Source organism: Sturnus vulgaris, chromosome 5 (genome assembly GCF_052056855.1).
Source record: "Sturnus vulgaris isolate bStuVul1 chromosome 5, bStuVul1.hap1, whole genome shotgun sequence".
Classification (NCBI taxonomy): Eukaryota; Metazoa; Chordata; class Aves; order Passeriformes; family Sturnidae; genus Sturnus; species Sturnus vulgaris.
In genome coordinates, this window is record NC_142247.1 from 54984198 (window position 1) to 54997489 (window position 13292).

The window sequence follows — 13292 nt, forward strand, 5'->3', positions numbered from 1 at the left end:
CAAGGATGTTTTCTGTAAGAATCTGTTGGGAGCTTCCCCCGTGTCCAACAGAGCCAATGCCAGCCAGCTCCAAGACAGACCAGGACTGGTCAGGGCCAAGCCCCTCAGCAATGATGATGGTACCCTGGGATAACAGATTTAAGAAGGGAAAAAAGCTACTGTGCAACAGAAGCCAGGAGAGAAGAGTAAAAAAATGTGAGACAAACAACTCTTTAGACACCGAAGGCAGTGAAGGATGGTGGGGAGAGAGGAGCTGCTCCGGGCACCAGAGCTGAGATTCCTCTGCAGCCCGTGGTGCCCATGGTGAGGCAGCTGTGCCCCTGCAGCCCTTGGAGGAATACGGGAAGCAGAGATCCACCTGCAGCCCCACACCAAAGGAGAATGTGACCCTCTGGGAAGCTCACACTGGAGCAGGCTCCTGGCAGGATCTATGGGGAGAGGAGCCACACTGGAGCAGGTTTGTGACCCTGTGGGTGACCAGCACTGGAACAGTCTGTTTCCTGAAGGACTGCACCTTATGGAAGGGATCCACTCTGGAAAAATTCATAAAGAACAGCAGCCCATGGGAAGGAATCACTCTGGAGAAGACCATAAAGGACTGTCTCACGTGGGACAGAGCACATGCTGGAGCAGGGGAATAGTGTGACAAGGAGGGAGTGGCAGAGACTTGTGATGAACTGACTGCAGCTCCCATTCCCCACCTCTCTATGCTGCTTGCAGTGAGAAAGTGGAGAACTTGGGAATAAAGTTGAGCTCAGGAAAAGGGGAGGGTGTGGGGAAATGGTTTTTTAAAGTTTGGTTTCAGTTCTCATTATCCTACTCTGATTTTAATTGGCAACAAATTAAAATAATTTCCCTAAGTTGCAGCTGTTTTACCTGTGACAGTAATTGATGAGTGATATCTCCCTGTCCTTATCTCAACCCCTGATCCTTTCATCGTATTTTTCTCATCCTGTTTAGCTGAGAAATGGAGTGACAGAGTGATGTGGTGGGCACCACAGCTTATTTTTGGTATAAGAAACCCTGGTTTTCAGTAACCTGAATTTGTGTTTCCATGTGTCTTCCATTTGTTTTCCCAGAGTCTGCAGGAAAACACCAACAGAATGCACAGGGACTGAGGGTGTAACATTCGTTATTTCCTTGGCAAATCCATAATTTTCAACTAGTCCTCGTAACAGAAGATCTATGTCAATATGACTATTACACATATTTTTTAAAAAGAAATCTTATATTATTGACAATTACTAAAAAAGAAATAAAGAAAGAAAACATTTAAAATTTTGTCTTGTGAAAATAAGCAAAACTTTGGTCTTCCACACCAGGAATAGCAACAGTATTAAAGTACTTGTCCATATGTTACCAGTTTACAGGCAGTTTGATCTGATGGGATTTTTTGTTCCATATGAAGATGGCCTATACATCTTAGCAAATTGTGTTTTGAGAAGTGAAAGGGAAGGAAAATGACTCCTTTTGAGCAGTACAGGCTTTCACAACATCTAATGAAGTGGATATTGGTTTCTCATTCTCCACAGCATGACCACCCACAGGTCCCATCTGCTAACAGCAAACTGCCACAACTACAGGGTGAAAACCATCACAGTGATCCCTATTCTTACTAGTTCTACCAATTTTGCATGTGTGGCATTGTACACAAAGAAAGTTGTTCCTCTCTGTCCAAAATCTTTCTAGTTGCTGTGATCTTGGGAAATGGGCTTGAATCCTGCAGTGCTGTTTCAGGTGATTCATTCTCTGAACCAGTGAGCTCTATCACTCATTTGTTTTAGGAAATAGTAGTAAAAGCTACTTAGGAAATAGTAGTAAAAGCTGTAACTGGGGAAGAGTTCACTTTTACCTACAGTTGCAGAAGTAGAAGCTTTGAAATCCAGACTGAAAATCTGCTCATCCCCTGCTTCTCATACATTCTTCAGTTTCTGTTTTGACTTCCTTTGAGCCCAGAACTGAAAGCTGAATTATTTTCAACCTCTGGCACACTTAATAAAAGCTAAAAAGTTGCTCAAAATGAGAAAGATAATTTTCATTCATCTTTCCCCAAATAACTATGCCATTGGCATGCATTCTTTAGATTTTACCTTTTTTATGTCACAATCTTTGAGTCTTTTTTACCGGTTTTTTTTTCCAATGTAAGTGCATTTTACATCTCTTGGAGTCTATCTAATTAGGGGAAAGTTTGCTGGAAGAACCACAGTTTTCTGCATTTCTTGCTGTTAAAGCGTATCAGTACCTGCAGAAGTGATTGTCTCTAGACCAGAATTTCAAGTAAAATAATTTTGTCCAGATAAGAGGACGTAGCAGGGTTTAATTAAGTATATATGTGATTAATGACGCAATACTCTACAAAAACACCACAGAAGCTAAAATGATGAGATTATTCCTTCACTGAAGATTTTCTTGTCCATTGGTTTTTGGGAATAACGCTTTAGTCCTCAGTTATGCCAGTTTCAGGCAAAATTTGGTATTCTTTCACTTCAGCTGAAGCAAATATAAGAAATTAATTAGTATAAAACTAAAGATGTATCAAAGGCTAAAATGACAGGGAATGGCTGAAAAGTTGAAGACGATTTTACACTGAAGAGAAGAGCATCTGTCAACTCCATGTCAGCATGGTGCTAGTGCTAATTCTTAGGGTTATTTATAATAATGCGAAGTCAATTTGAAGCTCACTTTTTGCTTGTAGATTGCAGATGCTCCTTTTTTCTGCATTCCTTTTGAAGAATTGGGTGTTATTTAAGGTTATTGGACTTGCATGAGTAGAAAGATACAAAGTTATGGGTACTAACTTTAAAATTTATCTCTGTGGGGCAGAACTCTCATAGCTGTGTGATTCCAACGTGATGTCACTTTATGGCAGTTTTCCTGTATGACATGTTCTCCTGGGTGCCCTGTGACTTCTAGAGTTTCATATTTCTTGTAGGAAGCAGTAGGGGGGGACAAGAGGCCAGATGGAGACAAGACTTTGAGAGAAAGAAAACAAAAATGATGTGGGTAAATGCTCTGTTGGTCATCTTTTATCCTGAGTCTGCTAAGGGCTTAAAACTAAGTGCAAATTGAGGGTGGAGGGTGTATGGCAGCTCCCAAGATCAGGGCATGACTTAGAGTAAACCACCCAGGCCTGTAAATTCAGTATGTGATTAAGCCATTGAAAATACATTTCCTATGCAGAACATCATGGATTCTGTGCTCCAGCCTATGCTTCTTACACCTTTTCTCTTGTGTTTCTGCAACTTCTTCATTTAAAACGGAAGTTTTTCACCACAGGACACTGCTTCTTGATACATTCCCAGAGCATCTAATTCAGTACAGCATCTATGTTAATAGCAGCAATGTCATTCTTATCACACCAGCTGGTCATAGTAGGATTCTTCCAGCTGCTTCTTCCCAATTAAGTTAAAATCAGATGAAAGTGGCCTGTGGTTGTTGTTCATCTAATTTCATTCTATTTGCTTTTTATATTTTCTTAAGACTGCGATTTGGTAAGTGAATGAGAATTTAATTCTGAATCTCTTCATAGTGTATTTAATTTTTGTTTACTATTTGCTTTAGAGAGGGGATGGAAAGTGAAGCTAATAAGTGCAGAGAATTATGAACTGTTATATTGCATAGAGATCTGAGCTAATCTGATGGGGGCTGGCATGAGACAGGAGTGGCAGAGAGTAAATAATGAAAACAAACAAATAAACAAACAAAGAGAAGACATTATTAATGGAGAGTGCATGTAGTTCTGAATAAAGTAAAAAATTTTATAAGTAAACAAGGCAGAAAATAGTAAGGAGGGAGCATTACCCATTTTTATACAGAGAATTAATTACTCCTCTAAGAGACTGGTTTAGACACGCAAAATGTACTTTTTCTTAAATTTTGGCTCTGGCATGGGCCAGCAAGACTCCTTGTTCTTCTGGGACAAAGTATTGCAAATGCAGCCTTTGTGTCCTGAGTGCCACCAATGAACGAAATGGGTTTTTTTCAATCCACTGAAATACAGGAACGTGGAGGAGAACTGAGTACAGAAATTAAGGTACAATTAATTCTTTTTTATTCATTTAAGGCATATTTTGTAATTAGAGCTATTTGTGGAGGTTTCTTTGACCAATAACAGAGATTATAATAATCTAAAAATAATTACCATGTGAGAAAAGCAGGAACAAATGAATCTCAATTCTGCGTTTGATCCTTGTGCAATAGATAATAGAATGATAAAACTGATATGAAACAACACTGCAGTAGGGTGTCAAGCTGGTTTCTTATTTCATTGCAGATAACTGTAAGGGATAATATTTGAAATTAGATAACAAGCATTATCACATATCATTTAGTAATGGAGAAGTAAGGTGGGATTGAAACTGGAAAATTGAAATCCTAGGGAAGAGTAAAAAGAAGAGAAGAATTCAGAGGAATTCTGGATTCCTTAGAGCAGGTCAATTGTTGTTGTAAAGAGATCCAACACTTCATTACATTGCAAAGTGTGTACTAAAGTCTGTGTGTCTGGAGAACAGGTTATAATTCTTAGCCTTTTCTTGGTCACTGTCATAGGAACTCAATCTATCATTAGAAAGCCCAGCTTGTGCTGTCCATGATGTACTCTCTTGTCTTTGGCATCATTTTATAAAATGATAGCTAGCTACTCAGTTTGGTACATGACAGGAGCTTAGCGTTTTATTTATCCTGACATTTATATTTAGTGAGTTTTGGGGGATTTAGAAGTTTGGTTCACTGATTTTAGGACAGTTGTTCTCACCACTGTACATGCATTTTCTCCATAGAGGAGCAAAACACACTCAAGCACTGGAGGACAGGCATTGTCTTCATGCATTGCTGGCAGTGCTGAGGTGGTTTGGGAAGCTCACAGATGGCTTATACTCACAGCAAAAGTCCTTCCTTCCCTGTTCAAACTTTTACATCCAGTTTGTTAACATTTAGCCTTAGTTATCCAGTATAAATGATGATTCAGCCATTCTCTTTCACATCCCACCAAAGTCTATGCTCTTGCCAAAACAGAAGTAATAGGTGACAAAGGAGCATGGTTCCTTTATTGTTATTTTTTAAAGTTTTATTTTTTCAGTTTCTGTTTTTGGCATTTCATGCTCATTTACTCCTATGAGACTGTTGCCTGTTAGATTGCTTTATTAAATGTTTCATTTGTTTTTCCTGTATTTTTAATTGTTTCCTTTCTATTTAGACGCCAAATATTTTCAGATTTGAGATTCCCTGTAAATTTAGAGGTTCTTTCCTCATCAGATTAAAGAATCCCGTGGTTGATTTTGAAAATGAAAATATGGTGGATTATATTTGATCTTACTCCAAACAGTATTACTCTTTTCGCCGTAACATCAATGTGTCCAAGCATGCCACCTTTTGTTTTCTGCTCTCAGAACTAAACACTTTGAGAAAACATTAACAAAACGTTAAGGCCTTAGGATGCCATCTGAGACTCCTCATTTAACTCTTCAGATTAAAATTAGACCTCTGCTTACAAATTTCAGGAGGTCTTTCTAATTCCAAACAGCCAGGTGATCTGCTTGGGAACTAACAATTCTGAAAGGATTAAAACAAAAAATAAAAGGTAACAATCATAATCCCAAAAAATTTTTCAGTGATGTTCTTAAGACAGATTTGAAACTATTAAATTGCAGTGCTCTAGTGAATGAAGTGTTGGACCTCAATGCATACCAGCATACAAAGGCAATGTTGCACATTTAGAGGTCTATCATCTTCTGGCTCCACATTGATGAAGGATTAGTGTAACGCCTTCTCAAAAAGCATCAGCAGCTAGGTCCAGACTTTCTTGTATACAGTGGAAGATTTTTTCCTTTCTGAGGAAAGCCCACAATACCAAATGTTTCAAACACTTTTATGTAAATTCCCCCCCACCTCTTAAGGAGGAGCTTCCCGAAACTAGGATTCTCCAAATTATTTTTAAAATTTCAGCAGTAAATAATTGACACAGTATGATGCTCTCTGGACAAACATTACCACATTTTGTCACTCCATATTGTTTCAAATTGGCTGTTCTCATTGTGCTTTAGCACATAATTGATTATCTAATTGGTTATATGATCATCATTTAGACATATGACCTTGTTAAATCCTTCTCCAACAGATTAAATTGCTAGGCAATTAACAGGATTTGAGGCTTTCCATAATCTTCATGCTGTCTACACCTGCACAAGGATAAGTGTATTTAAGTCATGAAAAACTTCCACATTTCTGTTTTGCCTAAATTGTATTTTTCTATATGTTTCATGTTATTATTTTCTTTCCCTTTTTAGGTACTACATAGAAATGGCTTTATGGATCTGGACACTGACCATTTTGAGCTGTTTTTGTGTCACCTTATCCAGAAATGAGGAACTGAAATTTTTTCAGAGTGCTACAGAGCTAAATCATCTGACAGTGGATAATGACACTGGGATAATCTATTTGGGAGTTGTAAATGCACTGTATCAGCTTACAGAAAACCTGGAAGTAATAAGATCTGTAGAAACAGGTCCAAGAAAGGACAACAAAAAATGCACACCTCCCATTGATGAAAATCAATGTAAAGAGGCTGTACTAACTGACAATTATAACAAATTACTGTTGCTGAACAAGGCAGATAATACAACTGTGGTATGTGGAAGCCTTTTTAAGGGAATCTGTGCCATCAGAGATCTACAAAACATTAGTGATGAGAAGTATTACGTAGACAGTAGTGGAGAAAAGTCCTTTGTAGCAAGCAACGATGAGAATGTATCAACTGTGGGACTGATCACTTCCTTGAATAACGACCAAGTGCTGTTTGTTGGGAAAGGGAATGGACCAAATGACAATGGGATCATAATCAGCACTCGGCAGCTTTACGCCAGGGATGGGAAAGACATTTTTGAAATGTATACAGACTCAGCAGCTGTTAAGTCAGCTTATCACTCATCAAGCACACAACAATTTGTGGCAGTTTTTGAGGACAAAAATTATGTTTATTTTATTTTTAATCAACAAGAGAAACAACCTGTCAACAACCGCACACTGATTGCACGTCTGTGCAAAGATGATGCCCATTATTATTCCTACTTTGAAATGGATTTGGGTTGCAAGGATGATGATGGTGCTTATGACCACTGTCATTCTGCTTTTGTCACTACCCCTGGAAAAGAACTGGCTGAGAGCATGGCTCAACAGGGACAACCTGCAGATTCTCCCTCAGATGACAAAGTTCTTCTTGCCCTCTTCAGTAAAGTAAACAAAGATGACAACTCTTTAAAATCTGCCATGTGTGTGTTTTCCTTGCGGCAGATCAATGAAAAGATGGAAAAAAACCGGAATGATTGCTACACTAAAAAGAATACCAGCTCATTTTACAAACTTTTTTCAGCAGAAAACCCGTGTGCATTACATGGACTGGTAATATGAATAATATAATTATTAGTTTTAGAATCTGTGTTAGAGTTTGTGGAAAATATACTTGTTTAAGGGTGGCTTTGAGCTAAACTATATTAGGATGACTGAAAACCCAAGAGATGGATTCTAAAGGATAGAATATTCACATAGAAATGGAATGTGGCTGGGGGGGGGCGGGTTGTGAACCAGGTCAAGTAAGAAATGACAAAATTTTGAGTCTCTTAAAAAGGATTTGATGTTTTCTCAAAGATAAGTGTTGCTTTCCTAAATGTATTTCTTTTAAAGGGTTCCTTCTGGTATTGGAGTTACTGAGTCAAATGCAGGGATTTTTTACACCCATTATCAGCTTCCGGGTGATCTCTGTAGACAATTGTAGTTTCAGTCAATGTATTTACAATGCTCTGAAATGGTATTAAGAATCTTTTAGATTATATCTGTAATTCAGCATTTTTTTCTCACTTGTATTTGTATTGTTTGACAACTGACATACCCAGATTTCTTGTATTCAGGTGGTCTTCATATTTTGATGTGGCTCAAAATACTTGTATAGCATGATAGCCATCTTTTTATGGCCTGTCATAACCTTGACTATAATGGTTTTTGAAGGGTACTGGTTCAGTTACTGTTCTTCAATCTATGACTGTCTCTAAGAAGCAATTTTCAGCATCTCCGTTGACTTTGTGATTGTTTTGCCCACATCACTCTATTCCCATGCCCCACTTGTGCATGCCACTCATTCATTACTAAACTGGGCTGAGAAGTTGAATCATCTTAAAAATAACTCAGCCAGCTTTTAGGAAGATGTCTTAATTTCCCAGCCTGAGCAAGGTACACACTTGCAATAACCAGCTGTTTGAGCACAACTTGAAAAGTGATGTGCTATAGTCCAGGAGAAGAGTGAACAGCTGAAGAGATGGGGCATGGAAATAGCTTTTTTTGGTATTGACCCATAATCCTTCATCTTGTGAGACTGAAGCCATCTCCCACACATTAAGTCACTAGTGCTGATGAGTCAAAATTACACATTTTGCTTCGAACTGACAGTGTCACTTGCTGCAGTACCCTGCATATGGGGTGAGCATCAAACACAGAAATCCTGAATGTGATGAGTGGCCTTGGCTCCTGACAAAACGAAGGTGTGGATTTCAGATCAGAAAGATGATTTTGTTACCAAATATAGCAAGAAAGGCAAGGTGTGAATGAACTTCCTTCTGGTAACTCTTGCTGCAGTTCATGATTAAAGCGTAGTGAAGAGGGAACATGTTGAAGTTCATGAGACAGTTTCCAGGGAGTTGCTTTTTTATGGATTGCAGCAAAGTAAGAAACAAAACAGCAATTTAAAAAGCAATCTTCAAGGCAAAGTTGGTTAAACCAGTCTCTATGACATGTTCATGTTAATTAAACCAACTGGTTAATTTTTAAACTGCTGCTATAATGAAACAGAAACAAAAAAAATTCTCTCCCTGTGTCTCTTGGAAAGTGAAAGCATGGAAACAGCTTTCAATTAGCAGGCTGCTGTCTGATTTACTGGCTATAGGCTGGGGGCAAATGCCCAGACAATCCATTACTCTCCCTCTGCTCTTCAGTGTCTGAGGGGTATTGTAATGTCTAGTACTGGGCTGCAGTTGGTTCTTAGCTAGGAATTAGTGATCTGAATGTTTAACATCACTCTGTATTGCTATTCCTTATTAGAATGCAAGCAAAAATTTCCCCTGTGGCTCCGAACACTTGCCGTACCTTCTGGGAAGCAGGAATGGTGTTATAGAGAAGCCAGTACTGCAAAAAGGAGGGATGAATCTCACAGCTGTCACTGTGGCTGTGGAGAACGGGCACACCGTGGCCTTTCTGGGAACGTCGGATGGTCAAATTCTTAAGGTAAAAAACCTGGAAAGGTTATGAGCTAAAAGTCAAAAAGGGATTTGTAAGATCTCATACTAGGAGCAAATTCTCTTGGAGCTTGGTATTTTTCACCTCAAAGAAAAACCGCATTATTTCTGAGGTACCTGGGCTATCTGATACACAGATTGAATTAGCGTTACCTGAATGACACTTTTCCCGAAGGATTACATACCTACTGAGAGCTTTATATAAACAGCCTTAGGTAATCTAACAACAGCTTTAGCCTTATCTCTATTCAAGCTCATACTGGTTTAAGAGCAACTTTTCATTTTGTTGTCATTCTGGCCATTCAGTGAATAGAGGTGGCTATACAAAGCCCAAGCTGAAGCTCTGATAAATTCTGGTTGTGTGGTGCTCAAGGCTTGATGTGTTTGTGGTGTTAAAATATCAAGACTGCAACACCAAACACCTTCTTTTGCTTGAAAGGGAGTGATGGCCATGTCCAACCTTAAACCTAACACCGCCAAGTCCCACCAAACCTCATGGTAATTCATGTGGATGTGGTGCTTAGAGACATGATTTAGTGGTGAGCATGGTGATGCTAGTTTAGTGGTTGGACTCTGTGATCTTGGAGGTATTTTCCAAACTCAGTGATTCTATGAGTCTGTGTTCCTAACTGACACATCTACAGGTCTTTTAAATATCTTCAGGGATGGTGACTTAACCAGTTGCCTGGGCAGCCTGTTCCAAAGCTCAACAAACCTTCCCATGAAGAAATATTTCCCAATATGTAATCTGAGCCTCCCCTGGTACAAACTGAGGCCTTTTCCTCTCCCTCTTGCTTGCTAATTGTAAGAAGAGACCAACCCTCACCTCACTACAACCTCTTTTTTGGTAGATGTAGAGAGTACTAAGGTCTCCTGTGAGCCTCTGTTTCTCCAGGCTGAGCCACCCCTCATCAGATGTTTTACTCCAGACCCTTCACCAGCAATGTTGCCCTTCTCTGAATACTCTCCAGCACCTCAGTCTTGAAGATTCACTTTAGTCCTCCTTTTGTTCTTAACATATTTTTAGAAACATTTTTATTGTCTTTTACAGCAATAACCAGATATAATGATATTTATGGAGGAAAAGACAACATTAACCACCTTCTTTTTTCTTCCACAAAATAGGTGTTCCTGTCATCCACTGCAACTGAGTACAGTTCTCTTACTATCGAACGAAACAAGCCCGTAAAGAAAGACCTGGTCCTTGATCAAACCCAAGAAAATCTCTATGTCATGACCACTGACAAGGTAACGTGTCCTGCTTGCATTAAGGACTCAGCCTCTTTCACTTTCTCTGCAACTTAACCTGGGATCTATACATTCTCCAGTTGTCCCTGGAAATTGCCCTATTTTATGGGACTCCCCCTACTCTGTATGTATGAAGACTCTCTCAAGTCCATGCTGATGGACTTGTTGTGACTCGGAGAGCTGTAATATCCACGATGCTTAGTGACTGGGAATGGGAAGGGATTACCCCTCTGGAGCTGTCATGCAGGGTCTGTGAGAGGGATGAAATGGAGACATTTGGCACCAGCATGCCTCAGGGTCAGGCAGCCCTAGTGCTCAGCGTGTGCTGCAGTGTAGCACCCATGAGTGCTGTAGCTGCCATCAGATCTTTTCAAAGGCACTTCAGGACTCAGGATGCTGGTGGCTGACATGCTCACACTGACACATCTGTAAAGCCACCAGTATTTTTTGCATGTCTTAGTGTCAAAAACTAAGAAGCAATGGAGGGAATTATGTATTTGAGAAACACTTTCATTCAAGCTTCTGGTAGAACTGAGTACAGCAGGAAAAGCCCAACTTCACTAGGAAGGGCACGGGCAATCTCTTCTAGACCCCTTCTTTTTGTGAAGGTGAAGGCACAATGGAGGTGTGTGAAAAAAGGGAGGAAAAAAAGCAAATAAGAAATGAGAGGGATGCCAGATTTCACTTCCACCCCTAGGGGTAACCCTCTTCTGACACTTTTCTTTGTGGAGGCTGGAGCTGCCAGACTCAAACACTTTGCTCAGCAGCTCTCCAGGACAAGGTGGGTGACAGGCTGTGACCATCTGCAGCCCTGCCAGTGACATGGACTGCAACATGGGAAATGCTCCGCCCCACTAACACAGGGAGAATGAGGGGGCCATGAAAGGGAGAGTATGTGGGAGGAAAGTGCAAGAAGAATGTTTTCTGACTGTTTTATAAAAGGATTAATATAAATTTATAAATTCCTGCTGCAGGAATGTTGTAGCCTAGCTGGAGGTTTTTAAGCTAGAAATATATTGGAAAAAATGCCAGACAAACAACTGATAAAGCATTTAATAATATGACAGTGTGTGTGAAAGAGGTTACTTATTTTCTTTTTATTTTTTTTTCTTTTTCCGTTTTCTTCCCTTTTTTTTTTTTTTTTTTTGAGTTGTTCATTATTCTCATTTGGCTTTTGTTCAGATTTGGAACACAACTCCAAGCTTCAACATTGTCCACAAAATTCTGGGTGGCCTGGCCCCCCATTTGACAAGCTGGCAGATTATGTAAAAGCCCTGAGGTCCGCTCCAGGATACTGTGTGTGCTGCTGAGTAGTGTAAGGGATAGCAGCTGAGCAAGTAAGGGATAGCATCAACCTTGAAGGAAGACAAGCTTTCTGGTGACAGTCAGCTTGAAATGGTAGAATGTAGAAAGATAGCAGACAACTTTTTTTCAGAGAACCTGCAAAAAAAAAAATCATTCAACCACTACAAAACATCTAAATTTAGAATACAGCAAATTTCTGCTGAAGAAAGGATTTTACTTAAATCTTTTCCAAGTAGTTCTCATAGACACTGCAGTTTCTGAATAATGTGAATAATAGTTTTCTTTTACAAAACCTGTTTAGCTTAAATATGAATAGCTAAAGTTGGGAGCTCTGTAATGGCATTGCATTACTGTCATCTCCAGGAGTTAATTACAGTGAGCAGTCCCACCCACTTTTAGAAGCAGATAGACAGGAGGAGAATGGAGGCCTTCGGAGCTGGGAGAAACAAAGTGACATAACCGAGGGGGGAAGAATAAATGAAGAAATGTACTTCTGGGTTAGGCATGACTGTGGGTTATGGGAATAGAGATATCAGAACCCTGATTTGTGAGTTTTAATGGTTAAAGGTAAATAATAAAGGACAACTGGCTGTGCTGACAGGCACGCACGCTGCTGAGCTACCTGGCAGATGCAGACTGCCCCAGCATTTAGAAATTAATTGCTTAGGCTCTGTGAGCAATTGAACAAAGTGGAAGTGATATGGTAGATGATAGCTTCTTTGAAATGAAATCAGATCAAGAGAAACACAGGGAAAAACAATACAGAGGTTAAGATCCATAGTGAGAATCAAGCTCTTCCTTTCCTGTTTCACCTTTCTCCCCTCTTTTCTCCCAGCTTCTGCTGTGGTGCCGATAGCAGTGAGGGATTTTGAGCAAATGCTTTCAGCAGTCAGTCTCCTCTGCTCCTAAAGATTGAACAGAGAGCAGGAGAAACCCCTTGCACCTTCCTGTGGGACTTGGAAAGGAGCTTAGCACTCCTGTGCTGCTCATGCTGGTTCATTACAAGTGTACATCACTGGTAGGACCCCAGATTCCTTAAGGTGCTTAATGTACTTGGAGTAAAGCAGAAGTCTGTTGCAGTCACTTATCATGATCAATCTTGTTTGCTTGTTTTAGTTTTTAGCACTTTTTGATTTAGAGAGCCAACTCAAAAAGCTCTAAAACTAATTTATTTGCATTTTGAAATTGGCTGTTAAAGGAGCTGATTTTTTGGCTTTGGTTTTGGTTTGGTGAGTTTTTTGTCATTAAAGTCACACAAAACTTGCAGAGTCAGCAATCTCTAGGGCTTGTTCATGCCTGCCGGAATTGTGAAACAAATATTTTGTCACTAAAAAGAAAAATCATGCACTGGATATTAAATTACTTATGAGTACTAGTTAGTAAAAGAGAATGCTGAAAAGGTAAACCCCTGTATTAATAAATGCAAGAAAATTGCACAATATTGATACTTTCCTTAACTGA

The 13292-nt window shown here is 39.6% G+C and overlaps 1 protein-coding gene across 2 annotated transcripts in view; it reads left to right on the forward strand.

Annotated features, from left to right (window-relative positions):
* The window catches only part of PLXNB2 (plexin B2), a 252026-nt gene that overhangs the window by 166500 nt on the left and 72234 nt on the right, over window positions 1–13292 (forward strand). For both annotated transcript variants that reach the window (XM_014877714.2, XM_014877715.2), the window contains exons 5-7: window positions 6285–7395; window positions 9085–9267; window positions 10404–10526. In XM_014877714.2, the coding sequence (XP_014733200.2) occupies window positions 6285–7395; window positions 9085–9267; window positions 10404–10526 (1417 nt within the window). The remainder of the gene's footprint in view (window positions 1–6284; window positions 7396–9084; window positions 9268–10403; window positions 10527–13292) is intronic.